The sequence below is a fragment of the Rousettus aegyptiacus genome, unplaced genomic scaffold (genome assembly GCF_014176215.1).
Source record: "Rousettus aegyptiacus isolate mRouAeg1 unplaced genomic scaffold, mRouAeg1.p scaffold_m13_p_7, whole genome shotgun sequence".
Lineage (NCBI taxonomy): Eukaryota > Metazoa > Chordata > Mammalia > Chiroptera > Pteropodidae > Rousettus > Rousettus aegyptiacus.
The window spans coordinates 90,513,648-90,532,916 of record NW_023416310.1 but is presented as its reverse complement, the minus strand read 5'-3'; the positions used below and the strand labels follow the sequence as shown (position 1 = coordinate 90,532,916).

Here is a 19,269-nt window from a genome sequence, read left to right as displayed (position 1 = left end):
AACTGACCAACAGCTTGAAACGTGTCTCAGACAGCTAGTTACTCTAATGTTGCTCAACATTTTCATTACACGTTTGCATCTATACTCAACGGGTCTCATGAGTCATTTCAAAAAATATTTTTTCTTCAACTATATACTGATTGATAATGAAATACAGAACACAGAGCCTGATCGCATCAACTTACACCACCATCTTTGGCCGTTTCAGAGGTATATAAAAAGTCTGTTATTACTAAACATATTCCAGAGAAGTAGAAAAATTTTAGGGAGAGTCCCCAAAATATGAGCAATAGCAATATGATTAAAGTAAGTTTAGTCTCACGAAGTCATTTTAACGGGACAGCATATCTGAGATAAATTTTTTTATGTTGTTTGTTACACTTTATCTCACATAGACCCACTCACATCTTGGGCACATGGTCATCGATGTTTAAAAACTAACAGAAAAAGCCTAAAATATTGCTACATATCAGTTTGGCTCAGAAAGTCAAATACCTCACAGACGACTGCTTAGTTTTCAGGAACTGAGCTGAAAATGTCTAAACCACACCTTCTTGGAATTCCCATGGTTCATTCTAGTCAAGTTAAAAGCACTCATTCTCAATAGGTAACAGCAAATGTTAGGGGAAACAAGCTTGTTGACTTGGGTTCTAAAATCCTTGTTTGGTACTTAGTATAATGAAATTAAAATTAAGTTTATAATTATTACAGTATACTCTGCTTAAAACATGTAATAGTATTGCAAGGGCTGGTAGAAATAGGGAAATATCTTAATATTTGATGAAAAGTAATAGTAAAAGCAAACCTCCGAAATTCCATGTATAGGCCATAGGAGCATGAGCACAACCGTATGGGAGGAGATAACCAGTCTCTCCCTTTACATATATTCTTTTTTATTTTCTTGTTATACCTTCCCAAAACAGAGACATTCAACAGTAGTTAGAATGGCCATCTCCCAACATTTAAAAAAACTGCACCCCCAAATGGGTAAACAAAGTAAAGAGTAGTAACCTAGAGTTCAGCTGAGTAAGCCACTGCGGAGCCTTAAGTGGTGAGGTCTTCCAATTTCTGAGTGATGTGTCTTCAACTTGTATCATCATTTTAGTGGAAAAACATAATTTAATTTTGGTGAAATGAGATTCATCTCCCGACAGGATTAGTAACAGCATTCACTGAATTTCACATTCTTCTTTTGTGAACTGTGAAGAAAATGAATGGTAGCTAGAAGATCAATGGGATTCCAGCTCCAGCTGTAGATGGAATGACGATATACCAGGACAAAAACACCTATATTTTGTTTTACAAAGCTAACAGCAGTTATAAATCTGCAACTTAATTACAGACCAACTACACCACAACCTTTTCAAATGGCAAAAATACAAAAAAGTTAAGTGTTACAAAAATATTTCAGAAAAAGTGCATAGTCTAAGTGCATAGTAAATAAAAGCACTGAAAAATATCTTGCTAGAGGGAGTTCAGCTTGGAAAAGTTATTACCAAAGCTAAACATTTTTATTTTACACAAACTATACTCAAAAATAGCTTTATGAGACTGATTTCTGGCTAAAAGTATCAAAGGGTTTATTAGTCAAGAAACGAATACCTTAACTGACATGAGTGGATAGAAAAAAAACAAAGCTGCCTACCCCAAAAGTTCATACTCATTAAGATTTCTGCAGTATGATGATGCTAATATATCTTTTAATGGCAGAATGTGGTAATCATGGAATTAATTATTGCTAATGCAGTTTTGTCAAATAAAAGAAAGAAAAACTAAGCTTGACACAATCTGACCAAACACGTGTCAATTTACAGTTTCAAGGTTATTTTACAAAACACCTACATTTACACAATAGGCTCCCGGCAGCATTTTCAGACAAAAGTTCTTTTAATTTATCCTGACATGCTATATAAGTGAATAAATTATACTACTAAAAAAAGTATTGTTAATAAACCTTTTTCTTGGGTCAGGAGGAAAAGAGTGGCATATCAGACTGAGAGAAGCGTATATAACTTACAGAAATGGGTGGGCTAGGGAATAGGGAAGGTCAGCAAGCACATGAACCTGAATAGTGTGATGTTCTCCAAGGTTGGGAGTCAATCTGCTCAAAGTCAATTAAGAGGGAACTTAAAAACTTCATTTTGTAGTTAAACCCTTTAACACTTTCATTCTTATTTAAAATCAGTCCAGCTGTTAGTCTGAAGCTGCAGGAGTTACAACAATACTAAGTCCTGGCAGTTGCAGCACTTAGGATTTATACCTGCAAGTCATTAAAAATTAATAATAATGCCTTTCCCCTTCAGACAAAAAACAATTTTTTAAATAAAAAATCTGAGGAAAAGTTATAACACTAAACCTAAAATGATTTGCAAAGGAGTATTATGTAACAAATGGCTTGAAGTAGTCTATTAAAAAATTGGGGAGATTTGATTTCATAGTGAGTCAGCAAGGCATTTTTTTGTTGTTTAAAAAAAAATCTCATTTCCTTACAGAAACAGTTTTTAGTTTTTAATGAACTTGTAAACAAAAAAAGCTCCCATTTCAAAATAAAAACAAAATCCCAGATCATATAGATGTTTACAGTGATTACATTTATCTAAGCAACATACATACATGTTCAGTTTTAAGATGTTAACTAAATTTCTGTGACAAATATGCTTTTTTTTTTTAATATCAAGAACATTATAGAGTTAATGCAGAGTCCTAAGGATAATCTAGTAGTCACTAAGTTTTTCTTAAGTCTTCACTTTAGATGCTGTTATTTCTAGCACAGGTAAGCAGGCAGTCTTTCATATGCTCAAAACACTGGAATCTTTGGTTGCTACCATTATCAGCTGGCTTGCAAACAAGAAGCCAACCATTTTAAGAATGTTTTAAGTGAACAACTTGCAAACCCCAGGATGGATAGATAAACCCTAAGAATGCACAATTGTGAGCATTTACAACCATCACAACTGTGGCTGAAGACTGTTCATGCCGTTCTTCTGAAATGAGATCTCAAAGCAGTATAGTTCAAAATAAAAGATTTTAACAAAAAATTGGCATATGCACAATTTCTCCACCAATTTGTATGTGTCAACCATTTAGTTAACTTTTCCACTTGAAAAAATGCAATAGAAAACTGGACACCATGTTTCACTATCTCAGTTAATATTCACAATTACAGCGGCTACAACTCGGGACATAGCATCGCCAGTGCTGCCCAGAGCCAGTTTATACTGAAATTAAGTTCTTTACACCAAGTAAATGGTTGTCCACAACCACTGGCTAGTGTACATATGAACTAAAATTTCTAGATTTGGGGAGAAACAAATGCTGCTCCGATCATCTGCACTGCTTCTTCTGTTCTTCAATTCATGCTTAGAAACCTGTTTTTAAAAAATCAAAACAGAAAAAAACGTTAAAATTCCAAGGTAAAAAAAAAAATTTTTTTAAACTACACCCAAAATAAGGAAATTGGGTGGATTTGGGCCAATATTATTTTAGAATGGTGACTAATGTGATTTCCATCTATTTGAAAATCATTAGCTCCTTTTCTTTTTTTTTTTTTTAACAGAAAAACAAGAAACTTTTCTCTTCTGGATACTTCTAGGTAGGAGCAGTATTACACTGAATTAAAGCCTCCCAGTCGGCATACTATTCTCAAGCTAGAGAGTTACTATTCATTCCAATAAGCCTGTTTTGTTTACTTATGTATTTCTAGTACCTAGAACATATTATGTGTTCAACTATTTGTTAATGAATGAAAAATACATTGCTTTGCTTTAACAACTAGACCATATAGTTCTAATCATTCTATGAGAACTTTTCTGCTTATTTCTGCTATGAATAAGGAACAGTTACACTTTAATAAATGCATTCAAGACATAATTATCTGAGTTATTCCACTGACCACAAAAAACTGGTATGTTTTTATAAAGAAACTTCAGACCTATAAAAATTGCTTTACCTCCATCAGTTGCATTGAAAAGTTTAGGCTTTATCACCGATTTGAAAATATAAACAAGATGCTTTTTTGGCTTTATCTACTTCTCAAGCCTTGCCACCCTGCAAATACTCCCCTCCTCAGCCACAATTAGACCTTAAAGATTCCACATTTTAATAGGATTCAGGCAAATAAGAGCTGCATGCTTTATCTATGGCTAAAAATAATCGGAGAAAATATTACCTACAAACTTAACCTGTGGCTTTGAGCAAAAAATATGCCTATCTCTCAGGAACAGCGTGAAAATCCTATCGGCACCTTCTGGTTTCCTTTAAGGTATCAATGCCCCTTGGTACCTCCCCTTCCAAACTCTTACAGCCAATATTCTAGCCCATTCTGACCTCACACTTCTTTAGCACAAATCATGTTTTTATCAATTATAAACTGCTCCTTTTTGGGTACTTCTCAAACATTTGTTGGACTATCTCCAGAGGCCTTTGTGGGATAAAAGATTTCCACAATTAATTTTCATGCATATATGCCTTTTTTTCCAAAGATAATTCCAAACATTAATATATTCCCTCACTTGTTAGCTAGAGATTCTTTCATTTGAAAGCTGAGAGTCACCTTCATTAAATAAATATACTGTGCTAAGCCCCCAGGACAAGATGTAGTACTGTACTTTGTTGCTCCACAGTGCATAACACTAGAGAAGGTACAGAACAGACCTTTGCTGCCTGTCCCAAATACGTTCATAAAGCCAATGACAAAAATGAAAGATAACAAAAATCTGACTATATTCTGTAATCTAATCCCACTTTAAAAACACAGAAATTTTAAAGTAAATTAAAACTATGGATCGGCTGAATAAAAATAACCCTTATCCTGATGGGCATTTGGTTTCAAGTACTACAATTATTCTTAAATAGGACATAGAGAAATGTTTTCACAACTACTAAAATTGCTGGGTTTTCATTTACCAAAACTTGTGTACACAATTTCGTTGTATTAAAATAGCTATTACACTGAATATCCAAATAGCTTTAAAATGGAAACCACAGTCACTAACAAACTAAAATATGGAAATATAAGTTACACTGGCAGTCAAAATATTAGAAATCTGTTGTGTAGGGATAAGAATTATACCTAGGTAAGAATTTTATCTGTTCATCTTTAATCTGATATTTGAGGAATTGCTGAGTCAACTAATGATTTACAACTGTTTATGGACTGGTTAAAGGCTAGCCTAACGATATTCCTGGCAGAATACAGCAGTCAAATCCAGATTTAATTCTTCAGATTGTCCAGTGCTATGATATTCCACCCAGGGATCAATGTTTCTCCAGTGAATTGTCCTAAGATGTTAGTGATGTTAAAAATCACAATAGAAGCATTCAGCATGATTTCAACATTCAGTCTTCAAGTGCTAAGTAAGCATTCTTCTCTCCAGTGTGCATTAGTCCTTGGTTTTTTATCTTGTAGTTTAGGTAGTATTTCCTGGCTTCTAAAAGTCCAAAAACCCATCTTCACTGCAACAACAGTTAAAATAAGAAATGGATTCCTTTGTTCCTAAAAAAAATGGAAAAAAAAAAGTTAAACAGGGTTTGAGGATCAATGTGACAGATTCAGGAGTAAATTGCTACATTTAAATCTTTTCAAATCTGCAAAAGGAAAAAAATGTTCACTTTTATATAACCAGGAGATTCTATCCTTCAATCTGAAAGTTAATGTATGCTCCTATTTGTGAATTAACCTCGGGTGGCCGAAATTTTTTTTTTGGCAGAACCACTAATTAGTTCAAAGGGATATTTGCATAATAGTAAGGTTTAAAAGTCTGTGATGAGCTTTTGAAATGTAGAATTCTTTCAAAGGATAAGACAAAACATTTTAAATTAAAATTTTAAATATATTTATATTCATTACTATGCAACGCAGTAAGATATAACTTTTTTTAAAAAGTAATTTTAAATATAACATTTATAGTCATCACTTTGTAATGCCTTTTATATAAATCAACTTTTCCTATAACATGTTTGTGTGGTTTTATGGTCACACAGAATCAGAATAAAGCTTAGAAAATTTGAATCAGATTGACAGTATAAAAAGTTGGAAGAAAAACAAAGAAACCTACAACTCTTACTTCTTCACAGAAAAGTATTAAATTAAGAAAGATAAAGGAAATAGATTTTATTTTTATCACTACGAATAAGATAAATGACAACTTAAGTATAGCAGGTAGACATCATCCCTAAACGGCATTAAAAAAACGACAACAACAACAACAAAAAAAAACAAAAAAACACAGACTGATGATCCGATTTCTTTTGTCTTCCCTATTACAGAATTCATTCTGCTACAGATCTGAGGTTGTTGAATTTTAAAATACCTGTTACAACTGATTCCTTCCCCAACTGGTAGATGGTCTGCATTATACACGACTGAGTCACAGCAACACTGAACTCTTCTAGGTCTTCTGGACTGTTGTATTATCCAGACAATATGAAAAGTTTGATAGGTTCAGCAGCCTTGGAGACGTGGACTTCAGATCATCCACAAATCAATTCTTGCACACTGATCTTCATTTCCTGTAGGTTTTTAAAGTTCTTTTCTCTCCAGCTTTATTATCCACAGTGAAAAAAAAGCTGACAAAAATTTCGACAAGCCAGATGCAGCTCCCTTTGAACTGAGTTTATTCAGAGCAGATCAGTCTCTCCAGATATTTCAAGGTCTTCCCCTGTGATTTAGGTTACGTTGCTGAGTGATCAGCCACGTTCCTAGCAGCAATTGGTGAAGTCAGAAAAAGTTAAGCTAGACATAAAAGGTGGTGAAGCTTGGAAAATACTGGAAGGTAATTCAAGGAAGACCATGGGCATGGTAGGATAACGTGATGGAAAACGATTTCTAATCTCTTGAATGTCAACAATTTGACATCGAGGTACTTATTATGATAAAATTATTAGTATTTATGACCAGAGTAGTAAACAGATGTGTCAAGATGATCAGAATAGTAAACTTATGTGAAAATCCACCTTCAGTTTCTCTACCTTCTGAAATTCTCCCCATCTTTGCCCTTAACTAAAGAAATGATAAACTTTAATTGGATTGTGAATGTCCTAAAGGTATTTTTTTCCTTTACTACCTCTTAAATATCTTTTAAAAAGTACTTTTCGGATAATCACATATAGTTGAAGAAAAGGGAATGAAACGGATTTGGAAGTGTAATTAGATGTGAATCTTCTTTTTCTCCTTAATATGTAGATAAACAATAATTATAATTGTGTGATACCTGAGCAATGAAAACTAGTACAGATCATAGCGGGCATTAGGAGAAACAACTTGTTTCTTATTCTTAGTTTTTGATAGGTTTTGGAATAGAACATTTCAAAAGATCTTTTCTTTAGAAAAGTAATTAGGATAGGAGCCTATTACATATAATAAGCCCATCTTAGCTGAATTGAGCCAGACTTTAAAGAGTCTGCATATTTTCAGTGAACTACTTAAACAAATTATAGCTTTCTATGAAAGAAACATTAGGTACAGATTTTCAAAAATAAAAATCATCACATAAAAAATACGAGTGAATGCCACTACTTGAAGAATTTTTCCAGGAACAGACATTCCAGCAATATAGAGATCTACTTGCTGAAGATTCATTTAAGAAAGTGAATTCTCTGATATGGAAACCTCTGAAAGTATAACTCTGTGAATAACAAATGATATGATTATTTAAAAAGCACTTTCTAAAACTGTAACTAGAAAAATGCAATATGGTGTTTTCAACATCACTGAAAGGATTTCTTATTAGAACCAATAAATCATTGAGCTGCATGAGCTCTTCCTTGAATAAAAAACTGTAGTGAACCCTATGAGAGTATGCTTTTGAACTCCCTTACTACTTAGAGACTGACCCAGAGAAAAGGAGCTTGGGGTAAAGGATAGAGGAATTGGTTCCCCATACCTATTTCAAGTCACCATCCATCAAACTTGCAAAAACTTTCATGGCTTTATATACAGGAGGTTTTCTGTAATATCTGTTTGGGACACTAAGGCCTATATCTAAAATAAATATGTTTTCAAGAAGTCAAAGATCAAAAGTAATTTTTTTATTCTGTGGAGTGGCATGTTTTAGTTGCAAGCAATATTTTGCTTGGAGCATCTGGATGTGCATATCTGAAAGTAGTCAGTCGGTCAACGATATGTGATGTGTTTTACGAAAAGTCCAATTTTTCAAAAATTTAAAAGTCCGTGTTTATGTAACAAAGTATAACTTCTGTATCTAATAATGCTATATAGATTTTCATAAAATCTTAAGTTGCTTTTATGAAAAATAGCTATGATACAAAGTAAGGATTAAACTTAAGTTTAATTACAATTTTTCCCCCAAGGAAACATACTAACTCAGTGGGTCCAACTTCTCATCTTTAGGACCTAGATAAGGCAGGACAAAAATTCTGCTTGTTTATTGAGTAAGAGATACAGTAAACTAACAATGGAACTAGCTCAAAATAAGGTATAATTCTTTCTGAAGGCTGCTGAATGCCTGAAGTGGAATGTTCTAGGTCAGCTGAGATTTCAATCTAATTTTAGTTCTAGAAACTGCAACTCATGATGATCCTATTATCCCAGCTAGCTTTAAGCAAAAATTGGTTTCATTTTGTGAGAAAAAGCAAATATACTACAAGTGTCAAGTATAACAAGTCCTCAGTTTAGAGACTCTCTGTTGTCTTACCTAAATAGGAGGACCATTTCTGACCATTTCTCCTACCTTCTTGGCACTGTTGAGTTATATAATGATTAAAACACTCAAAAGGAGCAATTAAGTCCCAACTGAGATGCATGGGCAGAGTACTGGGCAAGCATTAGTGTGTGCTATCCTGAGCTGAAATTTCATCATCTAAGAACCCCCACTACATTAAACCTTCAACTGTGAATCCTTCCCAAATACAGAAACATGAAGGCATCTCAACTTCATTCCTAACAGATGAGCTGCTGGGATGAGGATGACATCAGTTAATTATACTTCTTGAAAGTATCCTCGGATTAGAGCTTATTTTTAAAATAACTATTTATAAAATAGTTAAAATACAAAATTAAAAATAAAGACCAAAGAAGACCAAGTTCAGACTAGAGCAGTCATTCAGAAATTAATAATTAGAAACTAAAAACCAAACCTTACCTGCCCACCACTTCCAGAAAGTAGGCAGGTTTCAGGAGAAAAGCCCCAGAAAGGGGAAAAGAAAACAAACAAAAGACATGAAATACAGGAGTTGAACTGTATGGCAACGGTGATAAGATATGGAGCCGTGCCCTAACAGTTCTACTCCTTATAGCACCGAGAGTGCCAGAGAAAAGATAGAAAAGAAACATTTCAATGGCATTTGCCCCAGTTTTTTTTTTTTTTCCAATTTGCAAGGCCTAAAACTGTGGAATTCAATTCCACATTGGATCCCTAGTCTCTGTTTTAGCAAGATTTAAAAAAAACAAAGCCAAAAACAAAAGAATCATTTTGAAATAAACATATGTAGTTAAATAGCAACTAAAAGAAAGATTTGCTTTTTTTGACTAGGAACACTGTCAAGCTTTTCAGTTATTTGAGTATTTAAAAGCTTACACAAGATGCTCTACGACTGAGAAGACAGATACTATTGGGGCAATGCCAAACTCACCTCTTGAAATTAGATCATGTTCACAATTTTCCATTTTAAATGCTAAAGCATTAACATGCAGAAAAAATTCTTAACACTGTTAGTCTGAAAGTCAAGACATTATGGCTAACCAGATTCATTATTAAAAATCAACAAGTGTTAGGTCTAGGATTTTGGATTGATTGATTATACCATATTCCCAACACCAAATGTTTACTTTGGAAAGGGTTAATGAATGAGTAAAAAAGATGCAGTTGTTAAAAATGACCCAAAATCCCAAGAGAAATGATATAATATACACACATATATGTATATACAAATATATATACATATATATATGAACAAGGACATTTGGGTTTAAAGTTAGTAGTCAAATTTTCCAAGGACGTCTTTTTTTAAAAACATAGAGCCGAATTTTTATGCATTTTAAAACCACCTCCTCGATCTAACACTGTTAGAAATGAATGAATTACCCAATTTTGTGTTCAATTTTTTTTCCCTGTAACGTCACTTGGTTCTTGGCTACTAACCTTTCATGTTACTCTTGGTTTTGTCAGTTTGCTTGCCTGTGGGGGTTTGGGCCTGCTGACCCTGCCCACTTGAAGAGGCTGCCTGCTGTGCTGCTTTCTGCTTTAACATTGTCCAATCAAATGTGTAGTCATATTGGTGGTTCAGGGTCCTGGAAAATAAAAAACTTTTCTGTTAATCCCTTAATAAGGCTCTAATTTAATACACTACTGAACTTTTAAGACAGTGAGAGTATTTTTTGAGGATTTGAATATTTTCTTGTAAGTGTGGCAGCTTTTAAGAATTTTCTCCTATAGATAATTTTTAGCTATTCAGGGGGAGTGGTAATCACAATAGGAGGTACACCTCCTAAAACCAAATTAGAGTATGAAGGGGACTATAACTTTGTGAGGTGGATAGCTATACTAGTGGCTTACAAAGACTTCTCTGGGGTTAAAGGATTACCTCCAATTCGTATTTTCTTCCCACTAAGATTTTAAACCATGTGCACTCTATTCTTCCCCTTTTCGATACCAATTCTGGGGTGCATCCAGGGAACCCTAGAGTTTGAGCCTGCCTCCACAGTATCAAAGACTCCATGACTGTTTGATATTTTAATTACTTTTCATTTTGGTATTGAATAAGGTTCAATTGAAAGGTAGAGAGTTCCAAGGGCTACCGACAGTTACTTAGATCTAATACGAAATGCAACTATTGTGGAAAAGTTAGATTCTAGTTTAACTGTGATTCAACTGTTTCTCCATCCCAAACTAATATAATTTCAAGCACATTTGCACTACAAATGGAAAAGCCAAACTTACAGTTCCTTAAAATTTTATTCATATTGGTGAGATGAACTTTAAGTTGCCACTTGTCAGAACAGATATGTTGGGTAGATTTAACTAATTCCCCTCACTAGAGTTTACAGTCTTAACACACCTTCAAAACTGACCTGAAAAGAATGCGGAATAGCTGCCTCAGATACATGTAATCCGGGGCTTCCTCAAAGCGCAGCCCACGACAATAGTTTAAGTACATGGCAAATTCTGCAGGAAACCCCTACAAGTTCAAGAGTTAGAACACAACATAAAAAAACAAAAACCTCATTTCAAGATAGAAAAGTAAATATATTTAAGTACAAGCAAAAAAAGGTACTTGAGGAGGGTGTTTTAACTACTTTACTGGAAGATGCGAGAACTAAAATCTGACCGATATCCTCATAAATTTAATATCATTTAATATTGGTAGAGAAAATATCTTGTTACTAGAGTCTTACATTCCTAAATTATTTAGATATCCCAGTTGTTAATTTTATCAATGTCTAATAATTCGATAGCAACAATAAAGAAATGATAAAATGGAGGCCAGTAATGTTCTTTGCCAGAACAGGACAATGAACAAGCATTTCCTCCCAACTCTGCAATTCCTTTTTTATAATAGTAGCACTCATTCCTACATAAACAGAAAATTAAAATCATCAAGGGTGCAATCACACAAGGCAACCACTGTTGGGATACAGATCAATTCAATGCTTCATCTTATAGACTGGGTTTGTAATTGTTATCATAGTGCATATATAATATATTGTTTTGTTCCATTAACATTATATTACAAGATTCCTTCTGTTATTTTCAACCTCTTCATAAACTTCTGGATGGCGGCATAATAGTCAACCTAATGAATACATCATAAATGTTTCCCTATAATTAGACATTTAGAGATTTTAATTTTTCTCTATTATAAATACTAATAAGTATTATCTGTGGGCATAAACTTTTTCCATGTTGTTTGCTAGAAAAGATTCTCAAAGATGTATATGAATATTTTTGAAACTGCAGATACATGGATGTTATTGAGACTGCAGATATTAATCACCAAAAGTATTTTGCCATCAGGAATGTAGATGGGCATAGTAGTACAAAAAAATCACTACCTCTCAACTTGAGTAAATGTGAATGTAAAGGGAGATAAATTAAAAGAAGCACTCGGTTCTCACAACCTTATGATTTTAAGGAATTTCTCACATCGAGATCAAGGTATCATAGAATGAATATATTTGCAACATGTATTTTTATTGATTGCACTGATGTAAATAGTTTTAATTTTTACAGAGTACTTTTATGTTATTTTATTTTTTGGGTGAACATCTGAAACTAAAGCCAAAAATATATATTGTACATTTTTGTTTTTTAAAACTCTTAAGACTTAAAAATTTTTAATACATATTCACGGTCTATGTTAATGGTAAGTAGCAATTACCAAATTTACTTTTAAAGGTATTATTACAGATGGAGTTGAACACCACGACTGAGGGTCAACTGGTACACTTCATGTGTTGTCACCTTATGAAAACAGGCAAAACTTCAACAAGAGAACTACCAGTATCATAAGCATTACAGAATAAGAAGTACATAAGTGAAACCTGAGAGACTGAACATATTCTTACTATTTTACAATAACATCTAATACTTCTGTGTTCACTGCACCCTGAATCAATTATATGTAGCTGATCCAAAAAGATATAGTTCACAATTCCTAGATCAAAACTAAGAAGCACAGAATGTTACTAAATCTTGTCTTTTCCTGTACTTCCCAAAGTATACAGATTTTAAAGTTATTTGGGAGGATTATAACATATGAACATTTTATTCATTAACCTAAAATGTATTTCATAATTTAAAATCCCACAGAGTCTCAGAAAAGATCAGTCTCCCACTTGACCCTCTCCTTTATTGTAGATTTGTAGGAAAGGGGAATGCAAATTTGTGGGTGGGGAGACACATAAAAACATCACCATTTTCCCCTTCCACAAAGTACTATTTTCAACTCATGCTGATTTCTACTTTCTATCACCCAACTATGTTAATTATATACTGTTTTCTAATTATTTCAGATATGCATCTGTTATCTCAAAGATGACCATGTGGTCTTCTTTCTATGGAAGACGATGGTTATTCATCATGGCATAAACATTTCTCCATTCTCAACTCACATGCCTCTCTATGAAATCTGAGAGTCTGGAGATATGAGTCTGATTAAAGCTGTCATCTATACCATCAGACATGTGCTATTTATATCTTAGATTGTTCTGATCTGCCTGCCTCTGTTTCCCTACTCCTTGATATACCAATTGTTGGTATCCTTTCTTTTCTGGCACCGGCTTAGGGACAATACTACTTTAAATTTAATTTTTTCATAAATTGCTGAGGTTCAATTAGGACAGTTTACCTTCCCTCTTTGTTTCTCTCTAATTTTTAACAGACGACAGAGCCCAAACAAACCAGAAACTATAAAAAACTTATTTAAAATGTCATATGTTCAAGCCATTCTTAAAGATACTTATCAATTAAAAAATCATCAATAAGTAAATTTGAAATGGTAAATAACTAGCTCCTAAAAGGATGTGTTAAGTTCCAGGGCTGGCAAGTAAAATTCCTTTTTTGTTCCTGGATCATTTAGATTATGTATATTTTATCAATTATGCACACCTACCTTACATAAAACTTCAACAGGAGTGGACATCTTCTTTTCACTAATCTTTTCATATTTTTGTTTCTTTGTTGCAGCCTGTGGAATATAAAAATCAAACCACAGACATAATACTACTGAGAAGAGCCTTATTAGTTTAACACATTACATATAAACTTGAGAGTCAAGAGAAATTAGAACCTAGAATAAAAAAGAAATAAAAGTATACTACGTTTAAAATTTTTTCCCCTCAACTGTTAACTTTTTACATGAATTTCTACTTCAATAACATTTTAGCCATTAGGAAAGGGTGGATCTGACAGGAACATCAAGATATATGATTTCAGTAAAAATAGGAGGAGTAAAATTTGAAATGAGCTTTCTTAACCCATACATATTCAACCCAAGGACAAAGGTTATAAGTAGACCAATACCAAAAAATGTGCCCATCATTCAGTGACATTTATAACTGGTGTTAAGTCAAAATATATTTCAAAAAAATAATATTCATATTAAATAAAGTCACACACACAAGAACTGAGCAATTTGTCTGGCTTACAGTTATCAAAAAATACAGGGACTATTTTCCTTTACAGAACCAACAGAAAATAAAAACAGCCATTAAATTCTAGACACAGTGATTTATCATTAACAGAAAAACTCACAAAAGCAATGGTAAAACTCCTTGTTAACAGAAAAATTAAAGATAAATAATAGAGCTATTATTTCTGGATAAGCCAGTTTTATTGTACATAAAAGTATGTATTTTCAATATAATGGCAACACACCCAAATTAGAAAGTCTTCACCTAATTTCTTAGCCCATGTCAACTTCCATTCAGATAAAGCTGCTGGTTACCAATGGGTATCTGCTTACTGTTTCCCAACAAATTATTCTTCATGTGTGTCTGTGGGAGTCTATTAACTTAATTCTTATTGACATGATCATATTTCATTTTCCTAATACAGGTCAAATAAAATTAATATACTTGTTAAAAACCTCATATCTGATAAGGACCTTAAGGATTAACTCCAATATATATTTCTATTTTTAAAACAAAACCAAACAACTGGTAGAGCAAGTCTGATTTACCTTTAGTCCTTGCCATGGCAGGCTCGTTCTATTAAAATACATCAAAACATATCCTAATGATTCCATGTCATCTCGGCGACTAGAAAAGAAAATGTAAATTTATGAGCTGAAATTATTATGAAAAATTGTGAAAGAAAGCCAGGTACACAAGAAGAAATTTTCTCAAGCAAGGAGAGCGAGCAATTTGGTGTCTTGTGCAAGAAGGTACTTAGTTAAGGCAATAAAAAAGTTCATAATGGGCTACTTCTAAATAAAACTATCTCATAGGATCCAAAATTATAAAATCTAACACAGTTCTGTGAATTAATTTTTAAAGAGCAAGAAGGATTTAGCTAAATAACTTTCCAAATAAAGTTAAGGAAGATGGAAGAACCAAAGAACAGGATACTTGTAAATTTTGTAGAGGCTCATTAAAAATAACTTTAGGAATGCTGAACTAAAAATTAACATTTTAAATCTAAGTAAACATCTGTATGGATGGACGGACAGACGGATGAACTGACACACACACACGCAGTTGACCCCTGAACTACACCGGTTTAAATTGTGAGAGTCCTCTTACATGTAGATTTTTTTCAATTGACTGCAGTTTGACTGACCCAGAACAGTTCAAGCCAAAGTTGCTCAAGGGTCAACTCTGATGTTGGGGATCTGAGTATACGAAGGTGGGTTCCCCTAACCCTCAAGTGGCTCAAGGGTCAACTGCATATACATATATACACACGTACATATATATTCAGATAGATATATATATTTAAAGACTGGTAATACTTTGACCTAAGAAAAACGTGAAAATACAGTTAATCCAAGGCATTCGGATATTTATGGATATTTTCTAAGCTTAAAATATCACAAGCTTTCTTAACCTGGAAGCGTATAATTTGTCATTTCTTTGTTTTTAAAGGAGCAAAAACGACTGCAGAGACAATGAAAAACTAGAACTCAAAAAATTAAGCACAAAGATTATGACAATTTTTTCTTCAAACCAGAGCCTGTTAATTTATGTAGATGTTGAAGAATAGGAGATGATCCATAAATCGCCTTTTGGTTCATTAGGACTTAGATAACATTTTCCCTATAAAAATAACCAATATATTCTTCCCCCAAACTCAACTTACACCACTAAAAAATAAAAAGCCCAAGATCAGCATTAAGAAAATAAGTACTGTTTTCAGCTACAAAAATAAATATCTTGATAAAATTGCATTCATGATTCCAATTTTTCATCATGCAATTATTTTTCTCCCCAAGAGATAACCTTCAACAAAGAAAACAGAAAGGCTTCATTTAATTGGCTTCTCTGCAGTGGCTAACACTGCAGGTAGAAGAATCAATAAGTACCCTTCAAATCCTAGCCAAGAGACATCTTTAGATACTGTAAGAAACTAACAAATATTTCAAATACCCACTAAAGGCTTTTACTATGGATGTGCTAAACACATTCAGCTGTCGAACTCACCTCTGTTCAATACCAAGATGTGCATTGATGCTAGCGTATCGGGCAGTGCCAGTGAGATTTTTATCTTCTCTGTATGGTATGTGTTGCCTTGTTCTGTTGTCTCTGTACTTTTTGGCCAAACCAAAATCAATAAGGAATAACTTTAAAAGAAAATAAAGAGACATTAGGTTTCCAACACTGTTCAATTAAACTACTTTAGTCATTAAATGGTATTTATTTGTTCAAATATATCAAAATGAAATATAAGTAAAACAAATAATGAATAAACTTAACACTCCAATAAGCTTTTACTAGTCCTGATCAATAAATCAAATTTTAAAAATACAGTTAAATGAAGTGGTTGATCGTTTCAACTGGACAATTTCATAGGTCCAGTCCATTACACACCCAGAGCCTGTCTGTAGAAAGTAGTGGAGAAATATATACATGCTGGATAGCAGACTTGACAAGTGTGCTGTGTGCCATAATGAAATCTGGTATCTTGTTACTATTGGTAAATAAGACAACTCTCAAAGTTTGACAATGACAACAAAACCAAGATTTTTATTAAAAAAAAAAAAAAAAAAGCATTTTTTCAACAAGCATGCATTATGTTCTGATGCTTCACACTGACATTTATGCATGTGACCAGGTTAAACTTACAGAAATTATAACAAGTTGATCTAAAATCTTAAAACGGTACTTAGTATCAAGATGGCTCACAAGCAGCAGTTTAAATATGCTAACTAAAAACAAAACTAGTACTTTATAAGAAAATATTTAGTGCTGTCTCATATATATGGTAGAGAATAAGATACTCAAGATACTCATAATGTTAATTCAGGTTTACTTCTACGATTAAAACTTTCAAAAGGAAAAAAAAAATTTTTTGACCAAAAAACCCAAAATATGTTCATATTTACCTTTACTATCTTCCAAAGGAAAATGAACTATACTTAAAATGTTCTAATTATTTCTACATTTTATAGTTCTTTTTTTCCACTGAGTCCTTTTTGCCACAATTTATAGTCTAATTGGTTGGGAAACCCAATCACTTAGTCTGTTGGGGTTTGTATCCACAAATAAATAGATAAATACAAACAAAGCAAGTTTCTGATTTAGCTGAAAAAAGAACTGACCAAGTCTCTCTCTTAGGAGGATGACAAATACCTATTTCAGGCAAGCAACTGTCAACCTAGTCATAGTTATACATTGGATGGGAAAGGCATTGAGGTTTGAGTTTCTGTAACTATGTTAATAATGCAATATTTGTTGCTTGGTCTACCACTATAAAAGAATGAAGATTAAATTTTTAGTAAAATGTAATTAGATCATGAAAGCTCTCTAATAAGATGAAACTCACTTCCTAAGCAACTGCATTATTATAAGAACATGAGAAAGTGTTAGAAAAGAAATAAAGCTCATACTGTTTCTCTTAGTAAAAGCTTATATCAGCTCGGTACACAAATATTAAAATGAGCAAAACAAAAATTATGTTAAGCAAAACAAAATTATGACTTAAGTTCTTGCATATTCATACTGAAAATGAAGGGAAAAATAAACACAAAACGACATCCAGCTTCAAGGTATTTAAACGATAAGCCTAAGAATTATGTGGATTTTAAATAAAAAGTGACTAGGACATGGAATCTCCTCCAAGGAATTATTTTTGGGGATTGCTTCCTTCAGTACTTCAAAATGGAGGAGAAAACAGGAACATCTCTAACATGATTATGTCTGACAGTTTCATTCATGTCTAAATCTACATTCAGTAGCTCCATCTGCAATTCAATAACCAAATACTTTCTTAAAACTAAGGCTGCTTTATAAAAATTCAAGTGTTTACTAGTTATCTTCTTCCACAAATCTGTAGGATGAAATCTAATTAAGAAAACAAACAAAAAAATGAACATGCTACTATCTTCTTAAAAATCTCAATCTTATATCAAAACAAAACACTACGAAGCAAATAAATCAATTTAAAATTTCTCTTCTTGTAAAAACTTAAGAAAAGGAACGTCACTGCCAAACAAAGGTATCTCATTTTAGGAGCAAACAATTGAAAGAAAAACAACTTAAAAAAAAAAATTTCTTAGAATTACCTTCTGATTCCTATCAAGCTTCTTTAGTAACTTCTATGCTTTAAATTTTAAAATGAATGCAAACATATAATGGATGTATTTACATGAAACCACATGATACCAAGAATACAACTAAACAGGCGCAAACATGTAAAGGTAGAACCAAAGAAGTCAATGAGAGTGTATCTGTGTAAGATTGCATATGCAGAAAGAGACCTAATGTCTTTGATGGGTCAAGCTTCTTTTCTGTGTATTTTAATTACATGTTCTAAGTAAAATTTGTGCCTGTTTTAGAGAATACACCTTTTCTTCGAAGGTATGTGGAAATGAGTAATGTTGGATATACTAGGATAACCCATCCAGCAGAGGTGCATTTTCTTCATAAGTTTTTACTGCCAATATCTGCAGCAATTTTTCTCGTAACCAGGGGGTCATATTCCCCTGCCCTTTCAAAGAATTCACAAGATCACTTTTTCTCACCACCCAATTAACCTGTATGTAGAGGATATAAACAATTCAATATAACTTTATGAAAATTATTAAATGATTATGCTACAAAATGTGAGTTAAATGTGTGAATGAATGGAATTGCTTAATTATCCACCATCTTTCCTCTTTCCCCAACCAAAATCTAGTCACCACTGTTGATATTTCTTTGTAAATAAAATAAATCTGAATTTCTGAAACCTTTGTAAAAGCAGGAGAAGGCGGTCCCTAAAATAATGCTGAGCGGTATGGACGAGGATTAAATGATTACTCAGATGATGAATGTGTTAAATAAAGAACTACAAAGTATGCTTGCATATCAAATACGATCTTTTTAATTACTCATGCCAATACTTCCTTCTCAGTGTACACTAAAATTAACTGCTAAAGATTTATTTGTACTGGAGCTTTGAAATTTACATTCCTAAATTTTGTGATTAAAAAAGCTATTTTCCCTTGTTTGTCAAAAATTCGTAGTTAAAAAATCTATCCAACCTGTCTACACAAGAAAAAGAATGAAGGTTTCACCTACAGTTAAAATTATTGTGGTGTTTCTACGTTATATATTCATTTGATGTGTTACTAATGGTAACTGTTTGATAAGTGCTTCAATTATGTCACTGTTAT

The 19,269-nt window shown here is 32.9% G+C and overlaps 1 protein-coding gene across 9 annotated transcripts in view; it reads right to left on the bottom strand.

Annotated features, from left to right (window-relative positions):
* Window positions 1-842: 842 nt before the first annotated feature.
* Window positions 843-19,269, bottom strand: part of CSNK1A1 (casein kinase 1 alpha 1) — a 40,552-nt gene continuing 22,125 nt past the window's right edge. For 2 of the 9 annotated variants that reach the window (XR_001597575.2, XR_004951832.1), the window contains 7 exons: window positions 16,097-16,236; window positions 14,638-14,716; window positions 13,570-13,644; window positions 11,030-11,136; window positions 10,101-10,249; window positions 5,072-5,494; window positions 843-3,368 (listed from right to left, as the gene is read on the bottom strand). Coding sequence is in view for 4 of the 9 variants with exons in the window: in XM_016150350.2 (XP_016005836.1) it covers window positions 3,361-3,368; window positions 10,101-10,249; window positions 11,030-11,136; window positions 13,570-13,644; window positions 14,638-14,716; window positions 16,097-16,236 (558 nt within the window). In the remaining 5 variants the exon portion in view is untranslated. Of the gene's footprint in view, window positions 3,369-5,071; window positions 5,495-6,311; window positions 10,250-11,029; window positions 11,137-13,569; window positions 13,645-14,637; window positions 14,717-16,096; window positions 16,237-19,269 lie in introns of all 9 variants that reach the window. The other 7 variants (XR_001597576.2, XR_001597577.2, XM_016150350.2 and 4 more) reach the window with 4 other exon arrangements.